General features: G+C 55.2%; 11 protein-coding genes and 3 non-coding genes across 14 annotated transcripts; 5 read left to right on the top strand and 9 right to left on the bottom strand.

Moving 5' to 3' along the window:
* The first annotated feature begins 9 nt into the window (after positions 1 to 9).
* On the top strand, positions 10 to 2,222 carry BO72DRAFT_447851 (uncharacterized protein). The gene is made up of 8 exons (XM_040944652.1): positions 10 to 589; positions 636 to 699; positions 773 to 858; positions 950 to 1,231; positions 1,293 to 1,368; positions 1,422 to 1,639; positions 1,695 to 1,743; positions 1,801 to 2,222. The coding sequence occupies exons 1-8, from the start codon at positions 188 to 190 to the stop codon at positions 1,851 to 1,853; spliced, it is 1,230 nt and encodes a 409-aa protein (XP_040801736.1). The 5' UTR covers positions 10 to 187; the 3' UTR covers positions 1,854 to 2,222.
* Positions 2,223 to 3,645: 1,423 nt separating this feature from the next.
* On the top strand, positions 3,646 to 3,716 carry BO72DRAFT_t131. Its single transcript has one exon. It is a non-coding gene; the product is annotated as a tRNA-His (tRNA).
* Positions 3,717 to 4,789: 1,073 nt separating this feature from the next.
* Positions 4,790 to 6,550, bottom strand: BO72DRAFT_428559 (uncharacterized protein; the record flags this gene model as incomplete). Its single annotated transcript, XM_040943031.1, has 2 exons — positions 6,145 to 6,550; positions 4,790 to 6,020 (listed from the first exon to the last, which is right to left on the bottom strand). Coding segments are annotated over exons 1-2 (1,458 nt in total), but the record flags the coding sequence as incomplete, so codon positions are not given.
* Positions 6,551 to 7,186: 636 nt separating this feature from the next.
* On the bottom strand, positions 7,187 to 7,876 carry BO72DRAFT_509137 (uncharacterized protein; the record flags this gene model as incomplete). Its single annotated transcript, XM_040949316.1, has 1 exon — positions 7,187 to 7,876. One exon carries the CDS (start codon positions 7,874 to 7,876, stop codon positions 7,208 to 7,210), a length of 669 nt encoding a protein of 222 aa, XP_040801734.1. The 3' UTR covers positions 7,187 to 7,207.
* Positions 7,877 to 8,758: 882 nt separating this feature from the next.
* On the top strand, positions 8,759 to 10,358 carry BO72DRAFT_468371 (putative MFS transporter Seo1; the record flags this gene model as incomplete). Its single annotated transcript, XM_040946893.1, has 4 exons — positions 8,759 to 8,915; positions 8,974 to 9,224; positions 9,285 to 10,190; positions 10,317 to 10,358. The coding sequence occupies 4 exons, from the start codon at positions 8,759 to 8,761 to the stop codon at positions 10,356 to 10,358; spliced, it is 1,356 nt and encodes a 451-aa protein (XP_040801733.1).
* A 222-nt stretch (positions 10,359 to 10,580) lies between these two features.
* Positions 10,581 to 10,653, bottom strand: BO72DRAFT_t130. The gene has a single exon. It is a non-coding gene; the product is annotated as a tRNA-Phe (tRNA).
* A 349-nt stretch (positions 10,654 to 11,002) lies between these two features.
* Positions 11,003 to 12,925, bottom strand: BO72DRAFT_403645 (Zn(II)2Cys6 transcription factor domain-containing protein). Its single transcript, XM_040942238.1, has 2 exons — positions 12,810 to 12,925; positions 11,003 to 12,748 (listed from the first exon to the last, which is right to left on the bottom strand). The coding sequence occupies exons 1-2, from the start codon at positions 12,896 to 12,898 to the stop codon at positions 11,086 to 11,088; spliced, it is 1,752 nt and encodes a 583-aa protein (XP_040801732.1). The 5' UTR covers positions 12,899 to 12,925; the 3' UTR covers positions 11,003 to 11,085.
* A 214-nt stretch (positions 12,926 to 13,139) lies between these two features.
* BO72DRAFT_377308 (uncharacterized protein) lies at positions 13,140 to 13,466 on the bottom strand (the record flags this gene model as incomplete). The annotated part of the gene is made up of 1 exon (XM_040941254.1): positions 13,140 to 13,466. A coding segment is annotated over one exon (327 nt), but the record flags the coding sequence as incomplete, so codon positions are not given.
* Positions 13,467 to 14,151: 685 nt separating this feature from the next.
* BO72DRAFT_509130 (putative aldehyde dehydrogenase) lies at positions 14,152 to 15,812 on the bottom strand. The gene is made up of 3 exons (XM_040949315.1): positions 15,199 to 15,812; positions 14,811 to 15,131; positions 14,152 to 14,762 (listed from the first exon to the last, which is right to left on the bottom strand). Exons 1-3 carry the CDS (start codon positions 15,721 to 15,723, stop codon positions 14,190 to 14,192), a joined length of 1,419 nt encoding a protein of 472 aa, XP_040801730.1. The 5' UTR covers positions 15,724 to 15,812; the 3' UTR covers positions 14,152 to 14,189.
* A 737-nt stretch (positions 15,813 to 16,549) lies between these two features.
* BO72DRAFT_403641 (uncharacterized protein) lies at positions 16,550 to 18,565 on the top strand. The gene is made up of 2 exons (XM_040942237.1): positions 16,550 to 16,738; positions 16,802 to 18,565. Exons 1-2 carry the CDS (start codon positions 16,631 to 16,633, stop codon positions 18,419 to 18,421), a joined length of 1,728 nt encoding a protein of 575 aa, XP_040801729.1. The 5' UTR covers positions 16,550 to 16,630; the 3' UTR covers positions 18,422 to 18,565.
* BO72DRAFT_509122 (phosphoglycerate mutase-like protein) lies at positions 18,476 to 20,352 on the bottom strand (the record flags this gene model as incomplete). Its single annotated transcript, XM_040949314.1, has 7 exons — positions 18,476 to 19,313; positions 19,378 to 19,629; positions 19,683 to 19,716; positions 19,769 to 19,897; positions 19,962 to 20,010; positions 20,067 to 20,151; positions 20,205 to 20,352. The coding sequence occupies 7 exons, from the start codon at positions 20,350 to 20,352 to the stop codon at positions 18,529 to 18,531; spliced, it is 1,482 nt and encodes a 493-aa protein (XP_040801728.1). The 3' UTR covers positions 18,476 to 18,528.
* Positions 20,353 to 20,844: 492 nt separating this feature from the next.
* BO72DRAFT_447845 (uncharacterized protein) lies at positions 20,845 to 23,966 on the bottom strand. Its single transcript, XM_040944651.1, has 2 exons — positions 23,656 to 23,966; positions 20,845 to 23,597 (listed from the first exon to the last, which is right to left on the bottom strand). The coding sequence occupies exons 1-2, from the start codon at positions 23,847 to 23,849 to the stop codon at positions 20,897 to 20,899; spliced, it is 2,895 nt and encodes a 964-aa protein (XP_040801727.1). The 5' UTR covers positions 23,850 to 23,966; the 3' UTR covers positions 20,845 to 20,896.
* A 1,100-nt stretch (positions 23,967 to 25,066) lies between these two features.
* On the top strand, positions 25,067 to 27,390 carry BO72DRAFT_447844 (acyl--CoA ligase). The gene is made up of 4 exons (XM_040944650.1): positions 25,067 to 25,601; positions 25,669 to 26,052; positions 26,118 to 26,538; positions 26,601 to 27,390. Exons 1-4 carry the CDS (start codon positions 25,326 to 25,328, stop codon positions 27,242 to 27,244), a joined length of 1,725 nt encoding a protein of 574 aa, XP_040801726.1. The 5' UTR covers positions 25,067 to 25,325; the 3' UTR covers positions 27,245 to 27,390.
* BO72DRAFT_t129 lies at positions 27,344 to 27,415 on the bottom strand. The gene has a single exon. It is a non-coding gene; the product is annotated as a tRNA-Arg (tRNA).
* Between the last annotated feature and the right edge of the window lie 287 nt (positions 27,416 to 27,702).

Genomic DNA, 27,702 nt, shown 5'->3' with positions numbered 1-27,702 from the left:
AAGGGATCCCGCAATTTAGTCAGTATGCATATTGTTCTTACGTATACTGTAGCACACCTTACCATGAGGCTTTTTGCATCCGTGATCTAGTCGATATAAACTCCATGTTCCCAGCGACAAGCAGCAAATTCCCCACTGGTGTCTAGCAGCCCAACTCACCATCCAACCCAGTACAATCACCACGATCATGTCCGCCACAGCCCCCCCAGCCTACGAGCCCCACAGCTCTCCGCCCTCTTACGACTCGCTTGTCGACAAAGTCTGCCAGCTGGTCGGGTCGGACCCGACCCCGCAGAAGTTCATCGATGCCGCCGCCACGCTCTCTGAGAGTGAGATTGAGATCCTCAAGGACGGTGGTGACTTTAGCGACCCAATCAAGAACGAACGGGACAACAAAGTCTTCAGCACGGGCGCAGCAAAGGGGCTGGCGTCGCCCGAGTGCGCAGAGCACCTGCGCGCAGCGTCAAACGCGGCAGTAGAGGCGTCCAACGAGATCGAGCGCCTCTTCGTGAGCCTGCACCTCAAGATCGCGCAGATCGACCGCATCCATCATTCCGGTTTTGAGCCGAAGTTGGTTGAGAACCAGGTGGTGGGTGGTCAGTTGTTGTGCCCTAACAAATGCTAATAGTGGCCAGGCATATCGAGTGGTTCTCGCCGACAGTCGGAACCTTGCAACCGATATCGCGGTCCATGGCAATCGTACGTGCGCTTGCTTCTGCCCCCGCGAACCTTTGGGGTTTTAGGGGAACTCGTTGTAGCTCACGCTGCCTAGGATTCGATGACATGATTATCCCCTTCTGCTTCGATAAAAGCATTTCCGTAGACACTCGACGCACAGTGCTGAACCGGTTTATTGATGTATGTGATTCCCGCTTTGCAGTCCCGCAAATTAGAATAGGAAAGACGAGAAATGTACTCTTTGAACTGGCAATGGTTGACGAATGTACAGCAAATGGATACAGCGCAAGCCGATGCCCGTACCATGGAGCACAAATTCAGCGAGCTCCAGACAAACTTCACCTCGTTCATCGCCGACTTCTCTGTCTGGGCCCGTGACCGGGAAGAGCAGCTCAAGCAGGAGATTGCCCGGGTGCTGGAGGAGCTCGAGGAGCTGCGCGACAAGCTAACGTCGCTGAATACCTCGATCCTCGCGCTCGGGGGTGGCGCGCTGCTGCTGCCGGCCGTCACCGCGTTGGCCGCCGCAAGTGGCATCCTCGGGCCTTTCCTTGCGGTAAAGAACAACCCTTTTCCATAATCGAGTGGGATTTCGTCTGACTAGAGATATTGCATAGATTGGTGGGCTGATTGCGCTTGGAGTGAGTGTCGCGGCAATTGTCTCGATGGCGGCGCTTGCAGTCGCCAAAGCCGGTCAGTTCTCCCCCCCGAAAGTATGAAGCCTGATCCACAATTGAGACAACTAGCTACCGAGTCGCAAATCCGCACCAAGGAGCGGGAGAAAGCCTCGCTCGAGAACCAGATCGAGCAGATCCGGCTGGCCCGCCAGGAGCTCATGGACGTGGGCGAGGACAAGCTCGAGGCCTTCCGCGTCAACCTCAATGTGCTGCAGTCGGTCTGGACCAGTGTGGCGGCGGATGCACGCCTTATCTCCGGCTATCTCAATGGTGCGCTAGAGCTTGCGGTATGTGTCCATGAAAACATGACTAGGAAAAGAATCTTGACCATGTCGGTTGTAGGAAATGCCGGAGTGGATGCAGTGGGACTTGGAGAGTGCGAACTCCGTTTGTAAGTCTCCGTGCTTTTGCTAAAGCTGGGTAGACGTTGACCTGACAATGTGTTCAGACAAGCGGATGGCGGAGTATTTGACCAACTATGCCAAGGGGACTCCGAGCTAAAAGCTTTCAAGTATCCTGTGTTTGCTTCACACCATCGAATTGGTATTCGCGCGGACAGACCGATTTTGTGGCGCGGAGGTGGATGAGATCGTCTGTGCATTCGTCGTAGTCAGTGAACCTTGTACTCTAGGCTGCTCAGTGAAGAAAGTGTCTTTTCTCAGGGCCGTTGCGAGCTAGCCCCAGAAACCAGCAACTATGCCTCACACGTCTGTCTCTAAGCATCATTGTTGTCCACATGTCGTCATGTCTCCAAAAGAAGGGTCAGGGTGTATGTTGCGACCACACCTTGTTCCGTAGCCGCGTTCTCTACATATCAAGCTTGTTATACTTAGGGCACAGCTTTGGAGGACATATCAACATACATACATCTATATAAAAAGGCTGAATACTTGTGTAAGACTTATATTGGACATTCAGATACTCCACGCGGTACGGTCGCCCTTAGCAAGGCTTGGACACGGTGGATGCCAATCTCTACTATCGAAGGGTTAGCAGAGTAAACGCTGATTACCGCCTCCGTGTCTCCAAGTCACAGAATAGAGCACTTCTGCCGGGGGTTTCACCAGCCGTGTGTTGCCTACCTCGCCGCACTCGGCATATCGCACGCTACAGTGGAGTTTCACGAGAGTGATCCCGATCACCAAGCATTACGCAGAAGCATATTCCACACCGCTTTTGCCTTCCACCATAACAATCGGCCCTTTCACAGGAGCGTTGAGATTCAGGGCAAGCTTCTCACCGCCATCGAGATCGTCTGAAAAATCGGGTCCAGCAGATAGGGATTCCTGATCCCTTCAAGCAAGGCCAGGGATTCAGCGAAATTCTCGTCCACCCCAATAGCGGAGAACATTCTGTCCCTCGCCGACTGGTTGCTCTTGCTCAAGGCCTGCCATACGCAATGGTGCGAGAAAACATGCTGCAAGCATCGGACCAGCTTCCGAGTGCCCAGTCGATGTCTTTTCAAAATCTGAGTACAGGACACAGCAGTAGTACGGTCACTCTACCAGAGCCTCGATATTTGTCCTCGGCCTCCACTTCGATCCCCAAGGGCGATGAGCCCAGTACGCTGCCTCTTGGGAGCAAGTGAGTCGACGGGGGTAGTAGGCCCACCGCTCACAATCGAACGATTGTGCTTGAATCCTCGCAGGCTTCCTCTAAACCATCGTCAGAGCACAGCGACATCCCGAGTACTTCCAAAGAGACCGTAGTCATTCTCTCGCAATTCTTACTCTTCCTGGTCATCGTTCGGATGTTTGTGAGTCTTCTGATTTGCTTCACTGGGAAGCATCAAAGCAAGCAGAAACAGATCCAGGATGCGAAGGATTACGACTTCATTGGGGGTAGGGGCAGGCCGCTGCTGCTCCCTTCGAGTGAGCAAGACAACGGCGATGATGCCGATCAGACTTATCTGTGGTCCACACGGACTAAGCTAAGTAGGTAATATGCAATAGGGACCATTACGCCGATTGGTCTATTGGCATGAAAGCATGCAAGACTGGTCACACTTATGCGTGTGACTCAGTTCAGGCTGCTGTTTGTTTTGCCCGCCCCCTCCCCGCTAGGAGCGCGTAAAAGCCCCCCGTATACCTAACTAGTACTCGTTTATCACCGCGCGGACTTCACATTGTCACCGTCATGGGGGACGGGTCATGTCCGTCGGTGAGTTGGGCGGCGATTGACATCCGCCGTCCCCACCGAATCCGCGCCCCCGTCAACAGGGGTCACTGAATGACTCAGTGACTCCACAATTTGAGGGCATAGATTCTTACTATGGAGGCTTTCTACAACATTTGGTGCTGTGGTCTAGTGGTATGACGTCACGTTGTGGCCGTGCCAGCCCCGGTTCGATTCCGGGCAGCGCCACTTCCTTTTTCTTTTTAGTAGACAGGGCCCTCTCTCAATATTTTGGGGTTCATACCTGGTTGAGGTAAACCCGACTCAAACGTATGTATGGGATGGGCAGGAGCATGTTTGACTGAAGAGGCATTTCTAGGCAGTACAGAAGTATACCTACAGCCGACGGTCTCTTTCGCCTCGTACTAATAGCTGGTTATGTTATGGTGGAGGCTGCTAACATGCGCTGCGGATCTCGCGGAGCAGCAAAGCCGATCCTATCAGTACGTCCTTGTATTGATTTAGGCTTTATTGAGATAGGTATGGTATACAAGTACATGAAGCGCATGAACAAGTAAAAAAAATAGTGCATCTCCACAATACAGTAAAGCCACCTAGAAGAGACCGACTCAACCTCAGGCGTCCGTCGCACAGGCCACCCAGACCGTCGTAGTGGAATAGATGGTCGAAACAAGCTCATCTGCTACTTCAGTCGCAGTCACTGTCTTTGTAGGCTGTGCACCAGCAGTCATAGTTTGAGCAGCCGTGATCGGGCAGACGGTGGTGGAGACCAAGATAGTCTCGGTGGTGAGGTAAGTGGTTCGATCACTGCTAGTACAGTGGGCTGCACCCGCCGAGCAGCCCGTCACCGTGGCAGTCCGGGTGCTGAAAATGCTCGAGGTAGTCTCCGTGCGAACCGGACTCGCGGTAGCCTCGGCTGCTGTAACCGGGCAAATGGTCGTTGAGACGAGGATTGTCTCAGTGGTGGTATATGTGGTCCGGTCGGTAGCGGCGCAACGCGAGGCATTCGAGGGGCATCCAGTCAGGGTAGCGGTTCGGGTGGAGAAGATGCTGGAGGTAGTCTCGGTGGTCACCGGCGCAACCGTTGCAGTAGCCGACACAGCGGTGACGGGGCAAACGGTCGTCGAGACAAGGATAGTCTCAGTGGTGACGACTGTAGTTTGAGCTGCAGCCGCACAGGTAGCAAGCCTCGATGGGCAGCCGGTTATCGTAGCAGTGCGAGTACTGAAGACGCTGGAGGTTGTCTCGCTGGCTCCGGTCGTCTCCGTGGCCGTCACGGGACAGATGGTTGTAAAATCCACAATGGTCTCGGTTGTGAGATAGGTGGTGCGAGCGGAGGCGGGGCAGTTCGTCACCGTGGAAGGACAGGCAGTCACCGTCGAGGTGCGCGTCGTCAAAACCGTAGAGGTAGTGAGGTCTGCAGAGAAGAGGCTGGTGGGAGGAGTCACCGTCGGTATGCTAGACCCAGAAGTTACCGTGACTGCCGACGCAGCTGTAGTGCGAATACCGGCACCGGAGATGAGAGACGAGGGCGACAGAGACAAGGAATCGACAAGGTGGCTAGATGCTGCCGTCGATTCACTTGCGGAAGGGATGACGGCATGTAAGCTGGAGAAGGCTTGCGCAGCAGACACTGGAACACTCGCGGACGACCGAGACAGAGGATTGACTGGCTGGCTTGATGTCGCTGTGAGTGCACTCGAAGACAGGATGCTAGCCTGGGAGCTGGAGATGCTTTGCGCAACAGGCACTGGAACACTCGCAGAAGCGACCGTCTGGAACGATGAGGATGGTCGGATAAGGGGGATAGACGACACAGGCCTCGATGACGGAGAAGTTGCAACCACTGTAGAAGCTGAAGGGGCAATTGATACAACATTAGAAGAGACGGAAACCGCAGATGACGACGCAGCCGTTCCGGAAGCGGCAGAGATCGGGGCAGTGGAGAAGCTGAACTGAGGGCTACTCGAGACAGCCGGAGCGCTCGACAGGGTCGTAGGGCTACTAGACGCAATGGACGAGGTCACTCTGGGGCTGCTCGCAACGATGGCCTCGGAAGAGCTGGCCACGGAAGCCGAACTAGGGCTGGCCACTGCAGTCGTTGTTGCCACCACCACCACAGAAGAAGACACAATGGCCGTCGGAGTACTGATAGGCGCAGGTGTTGAGGTCGAGGTAGAACAGACCGTGGTCTCCCCCGGTCCGAAATTATCGAATTCGTACTTGGCCCAAGTGCCGAGACAGGCCCAAACGAGGTAGATGTCCAAGGTAGAAGCTGAGGGAGTAAAGCTCTGCGAGTATGTCGACCAAGCTGGACTGGAGCCATAAGCCGAAGGGTATACGGCGGTTCGCCCGCCGATATAATTGGTGACTGCCCATGAGTTCTGCGCAAAGCCCAGAAAGCAGTAACTCGTGGCGGTTGAGGTGGTGTAGATCAGGCGATAGTTGACCGACAAACTGAGGGCTTGAGTGGTATCCAGATTGGTTAAGGTTTGTTTGAGGTAGGTATAGGTTGTCGTGCCGCCGATGGAACTGGATGCCGGGCAAATTAGCCTCAGTTAACCTTGTACAAGTATCGTTCGACGATACGGACAAGTGTTGTAGGGGAGGGGAGTATGTATGGAGAGAAATTAGGGCAAGGAGGCGGGAAACCAACTAGTAATACTCCCCCTCAGCAGCGTCGTCGCCCGAAACCACCGCGCCCGCTGACGTTGCGCCAGTCGCTTGCAAGGCAGTCCAGTCGGTCAAGTCCCCCGTCTCAAAGGATGGGTTGCGGAATGTTCCCACCGTGTTTTCGACCTCACAGGTTACGGTCGCGAATGCTTGGCTCGCGAAGGCGCTGGCGAGCAGCAGACTTCCGAGATCAGCTTGACTCCAACGCATTATGTATGTATGATCAACGAATAGAATGGTTTCAACGAATGACGTTTTAACGAGAGTGGGTGCCGCGAGGGCAACTGAAAGAATGGCAAGGCTCTGTCTGCTACGTACCCGGCAGAGGCTGGGGCAGTAACGAGTCGATATTTATCATTTCTCTTGCCCCTCCCCCCTCCGACCCACTGGGAATGCCTATGTTATTATTATGGTATATTTAAGAAATAACCAGATCGAGATACGTGTCAAGCAGTACGACCCTCTGGCAGGAGTCAAAATTGAGTCATTGCAAGCGACCGAAGCGGGCGCGGTGATAAGAGGGTCCAATAGTACAAATAGTTTGAGGAGTGGTGGGGATTGGGCTCCGGTAGTTGGGATCTAGACTATTACTAGGACTAAGTACATACACGAACGAGATGTGCCCCTGAGGGCGCCGTTTACAGGTCAGGGAGTCATCGTAGCCGAGCAACTTGGAGCCAATCCAAGCGATTTATTTTCCCTTCAAGGTTGAAAAACTGGATAAGCAGGGCACAAGTGTGCATTAGACAGGGTGTATATAATAGACCACGTGATCCATCAGTTATGCAATGTTGCAATGTTGGGATGTTGGGATGTTGGAATGGCTCTTCTTATGCGCTACGACTAGGGCTTGAAGAAACTGAGAAGATAACCTGTGTAACTTGCATGACTCGGCTTAGAAAGCTAGGGGATCTTAATTGCTCCTAGTTCTTATGCCTACACTCGGATTATAGCTCCGGGCCCGGTTGCAGTATACGTGAACATATATAAGACTTAATTTGAATCCAATTTGTTTGGTACTATAAAAGAAAAAGGCCTTTCAAAGACTACGACAATAGGCTTGCCACTGAATCAGGTTCGTCCTTGTCATCCCAGTCCAGGTCCCAGATCTCAACAAGGTTGATCTCCGAGTCATCATTATCACCGGGACAAAACTCTTCCTCCTCATCCTCCTCTGTGGCATCGATCTCATGCACATCATCACAGTAAGGATCTTCCGCCTCACTTTTGTCTACAACCTCAGCCTCGGAGCCATCATGATCATCATCGAGGTGAGACTCTTCCATCTCCTCTTCCTCTACGACGTCACTCCCATAATCCCCCTCAGTGACAATGACACCATCATCATCGTAATCGTGATCAGCTGGAGGAAGACTATGAAGCCAGTCATACAGCACCTTCTCATCGTGCACGCGGTGGAAGGCGACTCTCCCGTTGATGTCGATCCTGTAGAGACCATTCACAAAATGGTCGGGATCATTTTCATCCTCTGGGGTCTTCACTTCCCGGTAGATCTGATGGTACTTACCGCAGCGAATCATTCCATGGAAGGTTGATGCTTGAGGATGCGTGATGCGCAGCCTATCAAATCTCTGCTCAAGGAGATGCTCCAGGGACCCCCAATGTTGCCCAAAAGTGTGCTCCTCCCGACAGAGGACCCAATAGATCTTCCTGCCATTGTCAAGGGTTGAGCAGCCTTCTCGGAATTTAACCATGTTGGATTGGTCTATGATAGTTGGATGTCTACTTTGAGGGATGCGAGCCTGAGAGTGTTGATGGATTAGACCCGTATGCCTGCTACAGGCTCCGTATTTATACATGGTATGCACCAGGATACATAGTCAAAAGATTCCGGTTAGTATGCACTCACAAAGGAAATGTCTTGCCCTGCTTGAATGTTAGTCTTAAGAAGTGATATAGCCTCCGTTGGCTGGATATACTTGCCTCTTTGTTCTGCTTCATGGTGATTGGAGCTCTCCGGGATCTCAGTTGGGCTGACAGTTGAGTGAGAAAATCGAAGAAAGACTGCCAATAGAATGAATGGCGATGGTATTCAAGGGTAAGCATCCTGACGCCTCTCCATCGGGCTCCTACTCCCCTGCATCCGAGAATGAATTTGGCGTGCTCTTCAACCCCTCATTCGAATAACGCCATCGCTCCGGCTATTGCGTGACGTAGTCTTCCCTGTCAAATAGTACCCATGCGAGATGTCGTCTCTTCCACCACCAGCACGAGAGAACACGCTCTGGACTCGTGTGTTAATGGCGGTGTCAAGATCTATGACCATGTCACCAAAGGCCGACCAGCTTGCGTGACAGGCAGCTAATGACCGATCAAGTGATATACACGAGGAGCGATAAGAGAATCGTTAGCATTGCGGGGATACTGGCAGAGCACGCCTTATCCCCTCCTCTCAACACAATCTGCTAGCTATATCTTGACCTGTAGCTAGACAACCCGCGGACAAGTTCCGCTGATTGCAGATCACCATGTTGCATATCTCTTCATCAATGGCGACATGGCCGATGTAGTGTGCGCTTTCTTTTTTAACCCCCAGCTAGGACTCTATCGCTCCTGCAACAGCCAGCATCGTTACAATGACCTCTCCCAAACAGCGACGATGGTATCAGATGCGATGGTTCTCGGAGAATGATACCCTCGAGGACAAGAAGCTGATTCTCAAGCTGGATGCTCTGATTGTCCCGTATGCCTTTCTGTCCTATTGGACGAAATATATCGACCAAGCCAACCTGAGTCAGTTCGCCGCATCACCCCGCAAATCAGGACTGACATTTTCGATTTCTGCCTTTAGACAATGCCTATGTATCGGGAATGCAAGAAGAGATCAGCCTCGGTGGGGATGACTTGGTAAACCTCCAGACGATGTACACGGTGGGCGCGGTGGTTGGCCAGCTCCCATTTGCGTATCTCTTTACGCAAGTGCCCATCTCATGGCTGATCCCCATCATGGACATCGCCTGGGGCATCTTCACTCTCCTCCAATACCGGGCTACATCGTACAGCGAGATGATGGCCTACCGATTTCTGGTGGGATGGTTCGAGGTAAGTACCCCCTGTACCCCCATAAGCGGCGATTTGCATCTGACGTTCATCGGCGATCAGGCGGCGTTCTTCCCCGGAATGCATTACATCTTTGGGGCCTGGTATCGCGGAGACGAGATCGCTCGTCGTGGGGGCTGCTTCTATGTTGGTCTGACACTGGGCACCCTCACAGCCAGCCTCATCCAGGCCGGTGCTTCCTCGCGCCTGGATGGGGTGTCCGGCCTTGCCGGGTGGCGATGGATGTTCATCATCTGCGCGATCATCACCATCCCTATAGGCATCTTGGGATTTTTCGTCCTACCTGGGACTCCCGACAAGCCCAACCGACTGATTCTTCGGCAAGAAGACATCCAGCGTGGGCGTGAACGACTCGAGCGCGCCGGTCATCGGTTCACCTCGTCCGGCTTCTCCACCCTTCAAACCTGCCGTTCACTCCTGAAGAGCCAGAAATTCTACATCTTCCTTGTCCTAGACGTCCTTTTCTGGAATGCGGGCCTCCACGCCTCCGCAGGGGGGTATCTCCTGTGGCTGAAATCGCTCCAACGCTTCAGCACGGCCACCCTGAACAATCTCTCCGCTATTGCCCCCGCCCTCGGCATCTTCTATACTCTGTTTGTATGCTTCCTATCAGACCTCTGGCTGGGTCCGGCGTGGGCCATTGTCCTAGCCCACACGTGGAACAGCCTGGGGCTGATCATTCTCACGATCTGGGAGGTGCCCGAGTCGGCCAAGTGGTTTGCGTTCTCCACGATCTATGCGTGTGTGGCCATGTCGAGCGTGCTGTACGGGTGGGTCAACACCGAGCTCCGGTATTCCCCGCAGGAACGAGCCGTGGTCCTGGTGGTCATCAATGCGGTCTCGCAGTCCACGACTGCCTGGACACCATTACTGGTGTTTCCGACCGTGGAGGGGCCGCGATTCACCAAGGGTTATGCATTCACCTTGGGGTCTGCGCTGGCATTGATAGTGGGGACGATTATGGTCTGGGCCGTTTTTCGGAAGAAGGCGATGGTCGGTAATGGTGAGGAGGAGGAGGGGATAATCGTGGTGCAGGGGAAGGGGGATGGCAAGACTGAGGGCACTGAGCAGTAGCGATTCCCAATTTGTACATATGTACGTATGTACTGCACGTGATTCGCAACAAAAAGGAGGGCACGCAGGAAAAAAAAAAGAAAAGAAAAGAAAAGAAAGGATGGGGCAAGCCAGGGTCGAACGGGTCCCCTCCCAATCCTCAGTCTGAGGCAACAAGCCCTAATTTACCCGCCTCGCTTGATGCCTCCACTTCCAGCCTCGCTACTGGATGACCCGCTAGAGCTGATATAGACAATAAAAAACGAATTTCAAAAAAAGAAACGTTGGGGCAAGCCGGGCTTGAACCGGCCACCTCCAGATCTTCAGTCTGACGCGCTCCCAGATGCGCCATTGCCCCTTTTGATGCTATTTTGCAAAGATACTGTGCATTATGATCAAGTAAAAACGTTCTACAGATTCCACACACTAATTGATCCGGGCACAGCGCCTTAGAAGACCAGTGATGTCTGCTGGGGTTGTACGCGGAGGACCAAGCCCGTAATCGCCCGGTGTACTCGGCCCCCTAAGCAGCCATAAGAATTCACGCCGAATCGCCTGCCACGCCCCAGTTGTGCCATGGACCCATAGATCATGTCAGCTAGCCCTTACTTGTTACCATATACTGTCCATATTGTCCATACTGCCCATACTGCCCATACCTACAAGACTCCACAAGATGGAGCTTCTGCAGCATGTTTAACATCTTCGTGACTGCTATTTCATTGCAGTAAAGTATTGCGTCTTCCTCTGGAATTGCTATTCTTGCTCTGTCTGTCCCCCTTGCCCTCATTCATAAAGGCAGGTATTCATGCACCCGCTGCCATGTATTCTGCACCGGATCCCGCCGATTCCGTGTAAACCGCATCCCCGTCACTTCGTTGCTGGAATCATCGCTATTCATTACACCCTCTTGCATGGTTCGCGGTGACGAGCTCTCGTCCTGACGCACGACATTAATCGGTCCGATTCGCGCTTCTTCCGGAATGTCCGCCAGCGCCAGGTGGGCATCATTGTCCGAAGTAGCCACAAGCCTGCCCTGTTCCCGGGATAAACTATGGCCAGGGATGCGACCCTCAGCACCCTGGTCCCAGACCAGCTCTGTGGAAGACTGAGGCCTACTCGCGGGTCTCAGCGCCATCGCGTTTCCTTCTTCTAGCATAATAATGTTTTCTGCAAAACTAACAGCCGCCGTAGCACGGTAAAAGCCCATCACCGGCGGCGCTCGACGGAGTAACTCGACTGCGGCGCGTCGAATGCGCGGCTCACGACATCGGAGGCTCGTGAACCACAGGGGCAGTCCAACACCAAGATCAAATGTGAATGGAGGCTGTGTGCCGTCACGTCGTCTGGACGCGTCGAGAGCAAGGCCACATTGGTTGATAATGATCTGGAAGTCCTCCAGACAGTGATCCGCCATGGTTTGGAGTGAGGATACGCAAATGGTCGCTAGAATGGTGGTGGTCTTGTGGTACGCTATGAGAAGCGCGCTGTTGACCACCTGGTGTTGGGAGAGTGGCCCTTTGTCATGGAGCGAATCCAGAAGCCTCTTAAACGCGACGTCCCACTCTTTCAATCGCTCGAAGAATATCGCCTGTGTGTGAAGCAACCTTTCGCTGACATGAAAGCAATCCGCCTGCGATAGCTCGGCCAGACACTGGCGCTCGAAGAGCATGGTCTCTGCCCCTAGACTAGTGAGAGCTTCGCGCGCGCATCTCAAGGATGCGAATTCAGCCGACCATACTGGGGTATGAGCTCTCAGTAGACTGTTCATCCGAGTGGCCGAATCACTAAAAGCGATCACTCCGAGCCGGATGAAGATCGGGACAATCACATCCTCCAGCAAAACTGCCTTGGAGGGTGGAATCACGCCAGACGAGACTTGGACGCGCAGAGCCTGAATGAGCTGTAACCCTTGCATGAACAGATGCAGGGCTTCTTTTTCGCGCCCTTGCAGGGTCTCAATGCAAATGAAGAGAACGCAAGTAATCAGTCCCACAAAGATGTCGACCTGCCCGCGCTCGATGCGCTGACGAATAGCCGAGACGGAGCGCGAGTACCAGGCCAAGGCATCACTCTGCGGTTGGTCAATGGGCGGCACGGAGACCAGACTTTTTGGTTGATCGTGCGTCTCGAACAGGGCACTGATAGAGATGATGGCATCCCACACGGCCGGTTCTCCCTGACACAGCTGAGGCACGAAAGTGCCCCAGAATTCGACATCCAGATCACCCCCGACAAACAGGGCTACGCGTTCGAAGTAGTAGGCAAAAGCACGACGTTCTCTCCAGACGGTGTTGGGGGCAAACGCCAGGGGATGATCGAGGGCTGCGGTGGAAGGAGGCGAGGCGGACGAGAAGGTGCCCGCCACAGCCTTGACGTACTCGCACTTGCGACCGGTGCTGCTGCATCGGAGACAGTTGGGCTTTTCTTGTCCACATTTGACTCGACGGATTCTATTACAACATGCTTAACTTCCGGATCGTGACAGGCATTGGGGCGGAAGGTAGACCCCACTTGCAAGTTTTGCACCCCAGTCGGGATCTCAGGGGCAGGCCGCTTCCTGTATCCCCACTGCAACGGGAAGCGGATGACTTCGGGGACATGCTGAGCCACCTCGACGGAGCTGACGAGATGAAATCCCCCAGAAGATGGTGTTGTCATTCAGTTCATGCAACAGTTCATGCTGATCAGGGGCTGCCAATGGATGCGTCAGCACATCACATGAGAGTGCTTGGCGACTATGCCCATTTAGGCAGCGGACGATATCACCGAGCATTATACACATTGTGTTTATCTATGTTATGGCTAGAGTCTATAGTACATCCTCGACAAAACAACCACCGATCACTCGCACACAACCTCACTGCTCAAGAACGTCGCATCCACCTCAAAGCACTGGGTGGTGCTGCTGACCTCGTACTCGCCATACAAGGACTCTTCGGTACATCCCGTCGCGGTGTAAACTTTCAAGACGGGCGAGGTCGTGCTATCATCACAACTACCGGAGTAGACATGCGCAGAGAAAGACTTCAACGGCAGACCCTGAGCTGGTCCACAGCCACCGGAGATGACGTTGGCGGACTCAACGCTCGGGGAAACGCAGGCGGCAAGGTAGTAGCCGCTGAACGCCACGTCGATCGTGGCAGCAGCAGTGGCCACGAGGGCGGAAACGAGGGCGAGGGCCTGTCAGGTCAGTAGAATCCTCTCAAAACACTCGATCTCACCAACCTGGAACTGCATATCGGCGAGGACGCGGTGGCTGTTAGTTTGAAATCGGAGGATCTGAATGCTGGGCAAAAAAGCTGGTGCTGGATAGGGAGAACCAGACAGGGGTGGAATCGAATTTATAGACGCCGTCAAGTGCAGCCGAGCAACTACGAAAGACCATGAGCTGATGTTCGGACCGTTGGCAGTACAACTGTTTACTGTGTAGACTGTAGACTAACCCCGAATGCCAAGACCACTCCTTAAGCGAGATCTTATCAGATCCATATTCCTAACATGGCAATCTTGCCCGGATGCCAGCAGCACTTCGTGACTCGTCTCTATCCCCGATCCTTTGCCAAGCATTCCTGCTCGTATCGCTTACGAGTCACGGGGCTGATTGAGCGGGCAAGGGAGGGTGTTCGACACAAGCACTAATCTACAAGTTGAACCAGCTTGTCTAATTGCAGATAAGCTCACGCTACTAGGCTTGTATACTTGGCAGGACAATTGCCCCCTCGTATCCAGAGGCTCCACAGCTTCACCCTGTCGGAAGTATACTTGTCCGTGTTGTGGCTACACCACTCATTGCATGGGTACGGATACGCATTGAGTCGGACAACGATGATCCAGCAGAAGCTTTATTGCACTACTGTAGTCTTTTTAGCACTCGTCGCGATTCAGCACTATTTAAGGATGCAAAGTCACGACTTTCGTCTGGACGAATTCCTCTAACCCCCACCGAGCGCCGAACCGACCCCATCCGCTATCCCCGTACCCCCCGTGCGGCAAAGTCGGTTCATCATGCACCGTCATAGAGTTGATATGCACCGCCCCGGCCTTGATAGATCCCGCGAGTTCCAGAGCGCGATAGTGGTTTCTCGAGATAATCGAACTCGACAAGCCGTACTTGGCTTCCTGGATCACAGAGACAATCTGTTCTTCGGTCTCCAGTGAAACGATCCCGACGACCGGCCCAAAGGACTCAATCTCGTACAGTTTCATCTCCGGAGTCAATCCTGTTACCACGGTCGGAGGAAAGCTCTGCGGGGTATGGCCAACGGCCCTAGAGGCAGTGTGGATTCCAGCGCCCTTTTCCTGTGCGTCAGACACCAGCATCTGCAACTTGGCTTTCGCCGCCGGAGAGATGACCATCGGTGCTGTCTCGATCTCATTCAGAATGGCCAGAATCTTCGCCTCGAGAGCCGGGGCCACCGCAGTCGTGGCCAAGACCATATCCGTGGACATGCAGATTTGACCGTTCTGGGTCTGCGTTAGCAGCGTTCCTCGCAGGCAGAGCGAGTGACTTACATTGAGAAAGGCGCCTTTCGTGATCTCTCTGGCCGCCAGCTCCAGATCAGCATCGTCAAGCACTACCGTAAAGTTCTTGCCTCCGAGCTCCAACAACACCGGCTTCAGTGCCATGGCGGCCTGGGATGCAATAATCCGGCCGACCTGCGTCGAGCCGGTAAAGTTACATTTCTTGATGGCCGGGTGGTTGATGAGAGCGTCGAAGATCTCCGGGGCGTCTTCTGGGCGATGGAGCAGAAAATTCAGAACGCCGGGTGGGAAGCCAGCCTCGCGGAACAGGGAGGCCAGGAGGTAGTGAGTATGCGGGCTAAGCTCGGAGCCCTAATCTCCGGCATCAGCCACCGGAATGTACGGCACACCTTCACTTTCTCCTCTCAAGGAAGCCTACCTTCAAGATGGCGACATTTCCTGCCGCAATGGGGGCCACTACCGACCGAAGGCCCAGGATAATCGGTGCGTTCCAGGGGGCAATCCCCAGCACCACTCCCAGCGCCTCTTTCAGGACCATGCCATAGCCTTGCTGAATGTACGGAATCGACCCGGTTGCCACACTGGTGGTGAGCGCAGCGTACTCTTCAATCAGACCAATGCTGTCGTTCGTGATGATGTCCGCCCACAGCGGTCCGCAGTGGATTTCCTGACAACACACGCTTTTGATCTCATCGGCCCGGTCTCTCAGAATCTGCGCGAGTTTGAATAACAGGGTTCGACGCTCAATGGGGGTTGTCTTGGACCACGTTGTGAATGCTCTAGCACTGGATTGCGCAGTTCGGAGGGCGAGGTCTCTGGTAGCACCCTGGTAGAAAACGGGACCCCCAGGGTATTGGTTGGCAACGGTGCCTTGTCTCTCTTGGAGAGAGCATCGGATGTCTTGACCGTCGATGATGAGTGGGACGGTATCCTGTGACTCCATTTTGAACGAGACTGACTTCGTCGGGTCTAGGCAATATTCTGGACTCAGTTTAAAGGCAAGGACCAACCGGGAAAAGTTGCAAGGTGAGGGTGAAAAGCTGGGGCTGGGGGCACGCGGGGAAGGGACTACGAGATGAAGGAGATACGGATATACGGATCCATGACATTCTCCAGATTCAGTGGAGCCGAAACTCAGTTTTCCCCCTTGAACTGCCGATTCACCATTCCGAACCATGACCTCGACTCAGTCAGCAGATTATCCGCTCTCCTCAAGACAGTTACGAAGCCTTTCTAGCAAATGAAATGCGCAAGTTGGGACAAAGGACTCGAGTCGGAAGCTGCGGACTCGGTTCAATTCTCAGAGCCAGCCTCCATCGGGGAGTGGAAGCAAGAGCCAGAAAGACCCTGAGAGTGCAACCTGCGTGCTTGGTAGATCGCGGGGCTGCAATCTTTATCCATGCTACTCATAACAATCTGGCCAAGTTTCTTCGGGGTGAGTAGGTGGATGGTCCCTGCCCTAGGATACATACATATACTATTGCGGCAGATCGACAACCGCAATTTCCGTCGGGCTCAGTTTGAGTACTATGGACTTGGGACACCCAAAGTTCACTACTCCAGAACAGATACCTCTGCCCCTTCGTGTGGAAGCCAGGATGATATGTCAGAAGCCATGGTGGCCACCGTGGTCTAGACTGGTTTTTGCGGCGAATCCGAGGTGGATCGATCCATCGATCAGCTCCCCCTCCCCCCCTATCTCTCTCAGTCTCGATGCATCTGGGGTAAAATCAAGCGACGCTACTCCGTACTCCGTGCCATGAATAAAATGCCCTCGAGCCCCTTGGTCCAGGAAAAAGAGAGATCTTCTTGATCAGCAGGCATTGTCATTCGTTCTACTCCATGCCACCATGATGCTACCCGGTTCGCTATGTGGGCTGCTGCTGCTTATTGTGGCCCGGATTGTGGCCAGCGACTTCACCGCCTCGGATGACTCAGACTTGATGGTGTTTCGGACCGTGGGTTTCTCCGTAACGTTGTGACTAAGCCCTGACTAAGCCCTGACTAATGGGGCATTCCAGTTACCGCAGCATCGCATCCCCAAATGGAACGTCACGCATTATCATCGCAATGCCACAGCCCCGGGCTACTGGTTTGTCGCCCCCTACTGGGTCACCGTGGGAGAACCCTACACCACACGATGGATGCCCTATCAGGTCGGTCCCTACATCTATGACCAGGACGGCGATCTGGTTTGGACCGGGGCTGCATACACCGACAATCAGAACGCCTTCGACCTGCGCGTCGTGACCAATCTCCCCGGCAAGCCTCAGCTGTCCCTGATGGTGCAGACCGGGCTTGGGGTGGATCTAGAATTTGCTAATGGCACCATCCTCGACCACCAGTATCACCAAGTGGCCAGTACCCCCGTCTTCGACAAGCACGAGTTCTACGTCTACGCTCCTCACAAAGCGCTGGCCATCCATCAGTGGCCCAAGGTCGTGGACCTGGCCGACATCGGCTTGCCGGGGGTCTCCCGCGAGATCAAATTCCAGGGCTTTCGCGATATCGATTACACCACCGGCCACGTCTTCTTCGAATGGAACTCCGAGGGGAGAATCCCGCTCCACGAGACCTTTGTCGACATCACCGTCGGAACTCCTCCCCGTGGCGCCGACTACATCCACTGCAATGCGATCGAAAAGACCAAGGACGGGGACTACCTGATGTCGTGTCGCCACTCCAGCACCATTTACTTGATATCCGGACAGGACGGGGCCATTCTGTGGCGACTGGGCGGCAAGGGGAACAATTTCCAGAAGGACTTCGACTTCTCATGGCAGCATGATGCGCGTATCATCCTCCACACCCCGGAGCGCATGGTGATGTCCTTCCTGGACAACGCGGCGGACGAGCTGAGCGAGAACAAGCCCGTCTCTGCCGCCATGATCGTCGAGTTGGACCTGGTCAACTTCGAGGCGAAGCTGCTGAACCAGTATCTGCGACCGGACGGCGACCTGACGCGACGTCGGGGCAGCGCGCAACTCCTCCCCAACAACAACATGTTTGTGTCCTGGAGTGACTTTGGTTACATCAGCGAGTTTGATCGCGGCGGCCGCCTTCTGACCGAAGCCCGCTTCGCCAGCGACCGGTTCGGCAACTACCGCGCCTACAAATCCCCCTGGTCGGCGTCGCCCGCCGAGCCCCCGGTCATAGTCGCGTCGGTAGCCGGCATCAATGGCTCCGAGTTGTTGACCGAATGCCACGTGAGTTGGAACGGAGCGACCGAGGTGAAGTTCTGGCGGTTCTGGGCGCAGAGGGCCGCAGAGGGGGAGAAGACGCTCATCGGCACAGTGGCCAAGACGGGCTTCGAGACCAGCTTCATCGCCCGCGGATACATGGATTGGGTGTCGGCAGAGGCTCTCGACGCCGGCCAAAACAGCTTGGGATTCTCGGAGATGGTACGCAGCAGTCCGCCCACCTACTGGGCCCCCGGAGCAGACCGGCCTCAGCCTGATGACCCCCGGGCGCTCCTCTTTCCTCCCTCACCTGAGAAGCAGAGCTGGTCGCCCTCCTTCGTCGTGGTGGTGTTTGCCGCCGGGCTGGCGCTCAGTACCTTGGTCTGGCTGCTGCTTGCCTTGGTCCCGGTGGTGCGACATCGTCTGGTGGCTGGATACAAGAAAGTGAACTCGATAGACTAATAGTTATTACGTGAGATGATTTAAGATCCTTCTATCAGAACGTATTTATTGTACACGCGAGGACGCATTCAGTCCACGCAAAGAATTCCCAGTATGCTCAACCATGCTCAAGGAGAGACGAGAGTCAAGAAGTCCTGAGTCAAGTCGGTGAAGAAGCTGGCCCCGGCCACGGTCTCGGGGTGACCAGCCTGCGTGACATTGCAGTAATCGATGAAGTTGCCTGCCTCCGCGTTCTTCTTCTTGATATAGGTGACGTAGTCCGATAGGAGACAACTGCTGCCCGGCCCGCTCTTGCACATGGGCAGAGGATAAACGGCATCATTGAGCAGGATGCGCAGATAGGTGTCCTCGGTGGTCTTCTTCTTGGTGGTCGTCTCGCAGTTGAGAACCTCGAACCCAACGGTACCACGCATGGTGATGAAGTGGGCCACGTTGTACAGGTGGTTGGAGGGGATCCGGTCATCGGGCAACGGGGTCTGGTCCTGGAAGAGATCCATGCCGGCGGTCAACTCGGCGATCTGGTTGTCGTTCAAGAAGGCCATGATGAGCTTGGGCACGGTGAAGGGACTGCCATCCACGTCGGTGCCGTTCTGGCCGGGGCCCTGCGCCAGCAGATCCAAGAAGCTCTCAAGGAAGGGCAGGAAGAGCAGCTTGGTGGGATCCGACGAACCCGGTCCCACACCGTACCAGTAGCTCAGATCCTGCGAATAGGCATACTTGGTCAACTCGTCCTGGGTGAAGACATTGCACCAGTCGCTCAGCTGGCCCGTGATCTGACTCTCATAGGCGCACAGGTAGGGGAAGAAGGTCAGGTCAGTTTCCGTGAAGGTCAGATTGCCGCTGACCAGGGCGTTGATGCGCTTGATGGCCGCGGGCATCCACGTCGCATCCCCTGAGCACAGTTAGCAAGTCCGTCCCTCATGAGAGTGGCTTCCCGAATGTCATGAGCCACCTACAGTTTGTCACATTGTTATACGCATTGTTGACATACAAGGGACACGCATCCGAGGGTCCCAGCGAGTTGCCAATCGCATTGACGGAGCCCGTCGAGTTGACACTGACAACCTTGCCATAGGTGTCGGCGAACTCGTACATGTATCCCTGCAAGAAGGCCTGCGCGGTCTGGACCACGCGCGAGGTGCTGATGGGGTTCGCGTACTGGTTGGCCCACACGTAGAAAGGGTGGCCGTCTTCGTAGAAATCGGGGTCTATTGATCGTTAGCCTGGATGTCTCATTCTATTCCAGGGATAGGGAACCCACAGCGAGCGCGCAAAGTGTAACCGAGATCAACAGCCTGGCTCGGTTAGTCGTGCCATGGTCTTCAGGTTTGATGTGATTCTCCCAACCTCTTTGCGACCCGTCATCGACTCTTGGGACATTTGCAGAGTGGTGTTGGTCAGGACAGTCTTCCAGTCGGCGATGAACGAGAGCTCATCGCGCGCCTTGAAGCCCTTGCCTTTCACGGCCGCTTGGATCTACCGATTGTGAGTTAGCAGGTGTGCACTGAGATGGGGGAGCCTCCTGTCGCTATGGACCCACCTTCTCCTCAAGAGCCACCCATGAACCGTAGGAGCCGCTGTCGGGGAATCTGATTGTCATTAGCCACGTCACTCCTGCTACTTCTAATTTCCAGACATGTCTCACCTGCTTCCGTGTCTCACCACATAGGCAGCTTGCTGAACTGTGCACTGCGAGGGAACCTCGTTGGAGATGCCATTGACGTTCGGGCCTGGTTTCTGCATCAGTCGGGCCAAGTGCTAGACGGGCGTGGATGAAACTCACCAGTAAAGTAGGGCGTATTCCCGCCAGAATAGATCAAGGGGTTGGAAGAGTGGGCAGTCGCAGGAAACAGAATATCGTTGACCGGGGCCAGAACCGGGCCGGCACTGGCAACTCCCAGCAGAGCAGCGACAGCAGCGAACGTAGCCATGATAGAAGAGAAAGCAATTGGCAATGTGCACGGTGCTCTGATCGATTCTCAGCAGCATCCAACGGGGGTCTGCACCGGCCCAATATATACTAAAGTCAAGCACGGAGAGTAGCATGATTATTGCTGGAACCCCCTTTTCATGCATGCATCGCTGTATGTCACTGCATGTCACTGCACGACACTGTATCATCGGCAATGGTCAAGCGACAGGCGAGAGACGGACTTTGCCTATGAAAGGGCGACGGGAGGCCATGTGCTGCCGTGTGCTGCCGACGAAATGAGGGTTAATTTGCTTAGCGTTGTTAACCCGTGGAGGCCCGGCCAGATTAGCCAGAATCACCGCGCCCTCGGACCACGTGCCCGATAGCTGTCTCCACTCCATTAATTGTTTTCATGAACCAAGGCTTTAGCTCTTTTAGTACCTGCATTACTCCTGTCTATCGTCTTGGCTGACACGTGCGGGAAAGTGTTTCTGGATTTGCCCATGTGCCCCTGTGCCCATGTGCTCATACAATTTCACTAGAGTACTAGATTGCCATTCTATTTACAAGATCAAAGCAGCGAAAAGACTCACCACCACGCAAATGAGGCTAGAGGAGAGGGAGAGGGAGAGGGACGCGGCAGCCCCGGTATAGAGCGCGCCCCCGGCGGTGGTAGTGGAGGATCCAGCATAAGTACCAGCCGGAGACGAGGCTGCGGCAGACGCTGCGACCGCAGAGGATGCTCTGACTGAGGGGATCAGGGAGCCTGGCAGGCTTGGGGACTGTGAGTTTGAAGAAGATAGCTCACCACTGCCCTCAACCTGGGCATTGGAGCCCAGTCTGGTGGCGGACTGTGTCGCACCAACTACATTCACACCTTCCGGCTTGGAGATCTCCGTGCCCATAGCACCAGACGGAGCAGCAGCCGATCCGATGGACTCGACATTCAAATAGACCGTGGTCTTAACTGGAATCAGGGTGGTATACACAGAGACAGTCTCTTGGGGAGCAGTCTGGCCGGTCGATCCCATAGGAGCAGCCGTCACCGTATAAACAGCAGTATCATACATTGTGGAGGTGGAATAGACCTCCTCATCGGCGGGCCGTGCGGTTGCATGGGGCTCAGTGGCCACCACAGTATATGTTGTCAGATGCGCAGGGACCGTCTCGGTGGTTACAAAGATCGACTTCGCCGATGCAGGACAGTTCTGATAACCTGACGGGCAAGCAGTCACCGTACGCACCGATGTGCTGTACACCGTGGAGGTAAGATATTCGGTGACACGAGAGATAGGGCCTGTAGGGGCCGTGGCCGCGGTGGCGACGCCAGTCTGGGTGGCAGTCACCGGGCAAATAGTGGTGTAGTCCACAATAGTCTCAGTCGTGAGGTACGTGGTCTGCTTCGAGGCGGGGCAATTCTTGATCGAAGATGGGCAAGCGGTCACCGTATGCACGGAGGTTGTATACACGGTGGACGTGGTGAATTCCTCGTGTTTAGTGGCACTGGACGCGTGGGTGGCTGTTGCAGGCACGTGGGTCCCCGTGGCAGTAACCGGGCAGATGGTCGTATAGTCGACCACAGTTTCGGTGGTCAGGTAAGTGGTCTTCGCGGAGGCAGGGCAGTTCCTGATGGTCGACGGGCAGGCTGTGACAGTATGCACCTCCGTGTGCGAGACAGTGGAGGTGGTGAAAGCCCCAGAGCCGGAGATAGCGTTGCTGGACCCCGAAGTGTTGACTGTTGAGCCAGAGCCCGGCTGGGAGATAGACGAGCTGGACACTCCGGAAGCATTAGAGCTGGACGACCCAGATCCAGCGCTGACTCCCGACGATCCAGAAGCAGACGAGGAACCAGACGAGGAACCAGACGAACTAGTCGAGCCAGAAGAAGAGCTAGAGGAGCTAGATGAGCCTGACGAGCCAGAAGTGAAAGCTGAAGCAGAAGAGGAACCAGAAGAACTCGACGAGCCAGAAGAACTAGATCCAGCGACAGCTCCTGATGATTCAGACCCAGACGAGGATCCAGACGAGGATTCAGAGGAACTCGACCCACCAGACGATTCAGAGCCAGAAGAGCCAGCACCAGAGGAATCCGAACCGGAGGAGCTCGAGCCGGGAACAGAGCCAGAGCTGGGCCTAGGGCTTGGGATGATTGATGGGCTGGGACGGGTCACAAACAAAGGCACACTCAAGCTAGCCTGGGGACTGTGACTAGGGCTTTGCACGGTAACACTGACAGCAGATGATGGACTTTGAACAGCAATAGCCGAGCTCTGGGAAGCGAGAGGCGAGTTGGACGCAGCCGCAGAAATAGTAGGAGTAGCAGCAGCGGCAGCAGAGGCGGCGCATTGTTCGGCAGCCGCAAGACTGGTGTCCACAATAAGATCCGAAACCTCAACCGTGGCCCCGGTTCCATCGCAAACCACCTTGATCGTGAGAGTAGAGGGCCTGGAGGATGAACTGCCTAGGCAGGTCGAGAACGGGGCCGACGAACCCGCTGGGACGGTCAGGCTGTCGATGAGATCGTTGCCCTGATAAATGCTCACCGCGCAGGAGACACCACTGCGCTTGCGCTTGGTGGCACTCGAATCGGAAACTGAGATTGTGCCCGAAACCGAGGCATCGTCGGAGGTATCTACGGACTGTGACGCCTCCAGAGACGTTCCAGCAGTGGTATCGGCCGTGAGCGTGGTGCCATTGTCATCGGTTGCAGCGGTCGTGCCAGAAGACGTCGACCAGGTGGTTGTCGAAGCACTGCTGGCGGTGGATGAAGCAGCGGGGAAGGAAGAAGTCGTTGTAGCCAAGGCCGTAGTCGAGGAGCCCAGCGAATCGTCACTGCTGGTGGTGCTCACGGCGCTCGACGTGCTGTCGGATGTGGCGGAAGTGACAGTGCTTGCGGCACTCGCGGAGGAGGTTGGGTCCGAGCAGGCGCTGACCATGGAGATGTCGGCCAGGCCAATGACAGGGTTTCCGTTGGAAGCTCCCTGAGAGCAACTGATGGTGATCACAAAAGGAATTCCGGTGGAGGAAGTGGGCGTGTACGTCCCAGAGACACTCGACCAGCCACTGGAACGGCCAGCCACGAGGGCTGCAGATGCCGCAGTGAAGGAATTGCCTTCAACGGCGACTGTAAGGGTACAGGAGGCTCCGGTCGAATCGTCCGTCGTGATGGACCAGTCCAGGGAGACATGATAGGAGGTGCCTACCTCCACCGAGGGAATGTTCTGACGCACAATCACCCAGCTATAGCTGAAATCGTCGATCTCACTGCAAGAGGGTTAGGGTTCGCCTGCATCTTGGCTACGCATTGACTAGGCACACTTACAGGTAGGCACCGCCATCGGGACCCCCAGCATCAACCACCGAAAAGGTCTTCAGTGTAGGGCCGGCACTCGTACTCCAGAAGGAAGTGTACGCCGACGACCCTCCTTGAATGACATCGGTTCCCGTACAGGCCGCAGCCATCTGGATCAGCGGCATAAAGCCCGCTCCGAAGAGCAGGGTACGAAGAGGAGTCATCGTGTACCAATTACCTGTCTATCCATGTTGACAGGTAGGGATTGAGCTGAACATATAGTGAGGACTTGTTCAAGCTCTCCTGATCGGACTCGTATTCTTTTTTTGGTTTCCTGTGGCCTTCGAATGGATCGCGTTAACTAGAGGCGCAAAGAAGGCGAGTTTAGGCGACGGCGGGGGGGGCGCCTCACACAATGCAGCAATTTATGCCGACTATCCACCAGATTTGCCCCTGAACGCTCACGGTCAAGTCCGAAGAGATGGCATTTCAGTGAACTCACTGGATCTCGCTCTCAATTAAGCTCGATTAGGTTTCTCGATCCTTGCTGTGCCCCACCGAAGCCAGGGGAAGAGGAGGTTCCCAGCCTGCCAGGCCATGCTCCTGCTGCCCATTCTGCACGGGTTCCCACGTGGGAATGAGGCCGCATGATGCTCGAGACTTCCAGTCTATTGCTTGACTATTGGCTCTGCAGCCCGTGCCACCCTGGACTAGTGATGCTGCTGGAGGTCGGAGATTTCACCCGCAGTGAGTAGTAGTCCGGCTGCGACCGGGCAGGATGTGGGGAAACATGTAGATCGAAGGACATACTTATACTCCGTACGTGAGCATGTAGCTATCGACAAATATGCATTATACGGCCTGTTCGAAGATTGGGGTAGGTTTGGTCAGTGGCGACTGCGATGGCGCCTGACTACCTCCCTATCCCGGGCTCCTTCTCGCCGTCCCGTCTAGGACTCACTATGCTCGATTTTCCGGGGCAGCAACCAGAACAACATGCTTCATAGACCAAGCTACGACCGCAATCCATGCATTGGAGTCATAACCTCTACATCCATGTGGTTTTGAAAGATGATTTCGACTTAAGCAAAATCGCGACCGTGGGAAACGAAGCCATTGTTGGGGATCTCCGGCTGCGGACTTAGGGTTTCCGCGAGGTCCTCACGCTTCGAGTCGACCACTCCATCTTCTCGCGAGAAAGGATCTTGCTGGCTGGCAGTGAAGTCTCTCATTTTCTTGCTGCGTGGCTCATGCTAATGATCTTCAGGATCGATCTCTGTGCTCATTCCACCTACTGAGCTGGCAGGTGGCCCTTAGTCTAGGTGGTCTGATCCCCAGGCCAACGGTCGCCGTTGAAACCCCCGGTGGAGCCAGGAAAGCCATCTGGAGGACGAATGTTGGCTGCTTCGCTTGCCTCGGCTTACGCTGGCAGGTGGGTAGGCCCGGGCTAAGGCTGCTGATCATCTCAACCTCCAATGAGGCTGTTCATCGAGCTGCTCGATGGGGCCAGCAGTCATCCTGTCATGGTGAAACGCGGCTGAAGGCTTAGGAAGAGCCAAGCAGGGATCATTCTGAGGTCAGCAACACCACCGTCGGCGTCTGCTGTTAAAAAGCCTTCTTCATCCACCACTGCTGCATTTTCTTTTCGTCTTTTCGAATACCTCGACACCAGCGAGCATCCGTCCTCTAGATCTCCCGCCATGGTCTTTTTTCCGCCCAAGTGGGTAGGCGAATTGCCTCCCATCCCCGACACGGTGCCCCTCTGCGACTTCATGCTCGACGAGCGATATGGGCGTGCCCCCATCGACCAATCGCCCGCTCCATACGTTTGCAATGTCACCGGCCAGGGTTACTCACCGGCCGAGATCGTCGAGCGGGTGGATTACATGGCCCGGGCCCTTTCTCGCGAGTTGGGCTGGGAACCCAACACCGGGGCAGCAGAAGACAAAGTCATTGGAATCTTCAGTTTGAATACGGTGGGTCAACAGTCCTTGGAGTCCCATCGAGAGTCCCACTCGGAGCAATGCTGACGTTTCCTAAAAGATCGACACAATGCCTCTGTCCTGGGCGGTGCATCGATTGTCGGGAATAGTCTCGCCCGCCAACGCCGCGTATTCGGCCTCGGAATTGGCCTATCAGATGAGGGACTCCAGGGCCACGGTGCTTTTCACTTGTCTGCCCTTGTTGGCCACCGCGCTGGAGGCAGCAGCCCAAGTCGGGATCCCCCGTCAGCGCGTCTTCGTGCTCGAGACGCCCGTCGAACCGGGCCAGTCGCTCCCCGCCGCAGCATCGGAGTTCGAGACGGTATCACAATTGGTCGCAGCAGGCCAGACGCTGCCCCCAGTAGCTCCGTTGAAATGGCAGGCCGGGCAGGGTCGCCGTCAGCCAGCATTTCTGTGCTATTCCAGCGGTACTTCCGGGCTGCCGGTACGATATCTCGCATAGCCAAACCCTCTCCCTCTCTTCCCGGCCACTAACTATCCTCTCCCCAGAAAGGCGTGATGATCTCCCACTACAACATGATAGCCAACATCCTCCAGTTCAAGCAATACGATGAATCGTCGGGGATGCGCACCAAGGGCAAGTCCGAGGTGACGAGCTGTGTTTTGCCCATGAGCCACGCCTACGGGCTGAACTACGTCGCGCACTATGCGGCCTACCGCGGCGACCAGACGGTGGTGTTCGCGCGCTTCCAGCTGGAGAGCCTCCTGGAGGCGACGCAACGTTTCAGGATCACCATTCTCCTCCTAGTGCCACCCATCGTGCTGCGCATCGCCAAGAGCCAGGAGCTGTGCCGACGGTATGATCTCAGCAGCGTGGTGGGACTCTTCACGGGGGCAGCTCCGCTGGGCGAGGAGGTCGAGGCAGCGGTGCGAGAGCAGTATCCCGCCATGAATATCGGTCAGGGCTATGGTGGGTGCCCACCAACACAATGATACATTCCGATACACCACTGACCCAGTGTCCTCCACCAGGAATCACCGAAGCCACCACCGTAGTCGGCCTAACCCCCATCATCGACCAATGGGCCGGCTCAGTGGGCTGTCCGATGCCAGGCTCGCAGTGGAAGCTCCTCGACCCCGACGGCAGCGAAATCACCTCCTACGACACTCCAGGCGAGGTCATCATCGCTGGCCCCAACGTGACGATGGGGTATCTCAACAACCCCAAAGCCACCGTCGAATCCTACCGGGACGGCTGGTACCACACGGGCGACGTGGGCGTGATGCGGCTGAGCCCCCAGGGCAACGAGCATCTGTTCATCATCGACCGGATCAAGGAACTGATCAAAGTGAAGGGGCTGCAGGTGGCCCCCGCCGAACTGGAGGCGCATTTGTTGGCGCACCCCGCCGTGGGCGATTGCGCCGTCATCCCCGTGCCCGATTCCGAGGCCGGCGAGCTGCCCAAGGCGTTTGTTGTCAAATCGGCACAGGCTGGACCGGATGATGCCGCCACCGTCCAGGCGATTGTCGCACATGTGCAGGAGACCAAGGCCCGGCACAAATGGCTCAAGGGCGGCGTCGAGTTTGTGAATCTCATTCCCAAGAGTCCCAGTGGGAAGATCCTGCGACGGTTGCTGCGCGATCGGGAGAAGAAATCTCGACAGGCGAAGCTTTGAGTAGCGGTGGTGAAGTTGAATGCAGGTTGACTAATCGCGGAATTCTAAGTAACTGAGAGTCACAAAATGATGATATGCAAGTCGTAGAGCAAAAAAGAATGACCTACGCAGGGCTCGAACCTGCAATCTCTTGATTCGTAGTCAAGCGCCTTACCATTGGGCCAGCAGGCCAGCTGTTGAGGGATGGCCTTTTTTCAGGTTATACAATCCATCTCACAACTAAATCTGCTGCGCAATCATGCGACATCTTTTGCACTTCATCACGCACCCTGCATTGTCCCAACTATACGTACCACGTACTTGACACTGAATTGACAGTTTGTCCTGCTCCTTCTATGAGAAAGTGAGACTGACGCTAGGAAAACATTGTTGGACAGCCTCCGAGCATCCCTCCTTCTCAAAATTGCTGTCCGCTAAAGATATATATATGTGCTCGGGTCGAGCTGAAATCACGGGCG

This window comes from Aspergillus fijiensis (assembly GCF_003184825.1).
Source record: "Aspergillus fijiensis CBS 313.89 unplaced genomic scaffold BO72scaffold_21, whole genome shotgun sequence".
NCBI lineage: Eukaryota > Fungi > Ascomycota > Eurotiomycetes > Eurotiales > Aspergillaceae > Aspergillus > Aspergillus fijiensis.
The sequence above is the reverse complement of the archived record's forward strand: the minus strand, read 5'-3'. Positions and strand labels throughout refer to the sequence as shown.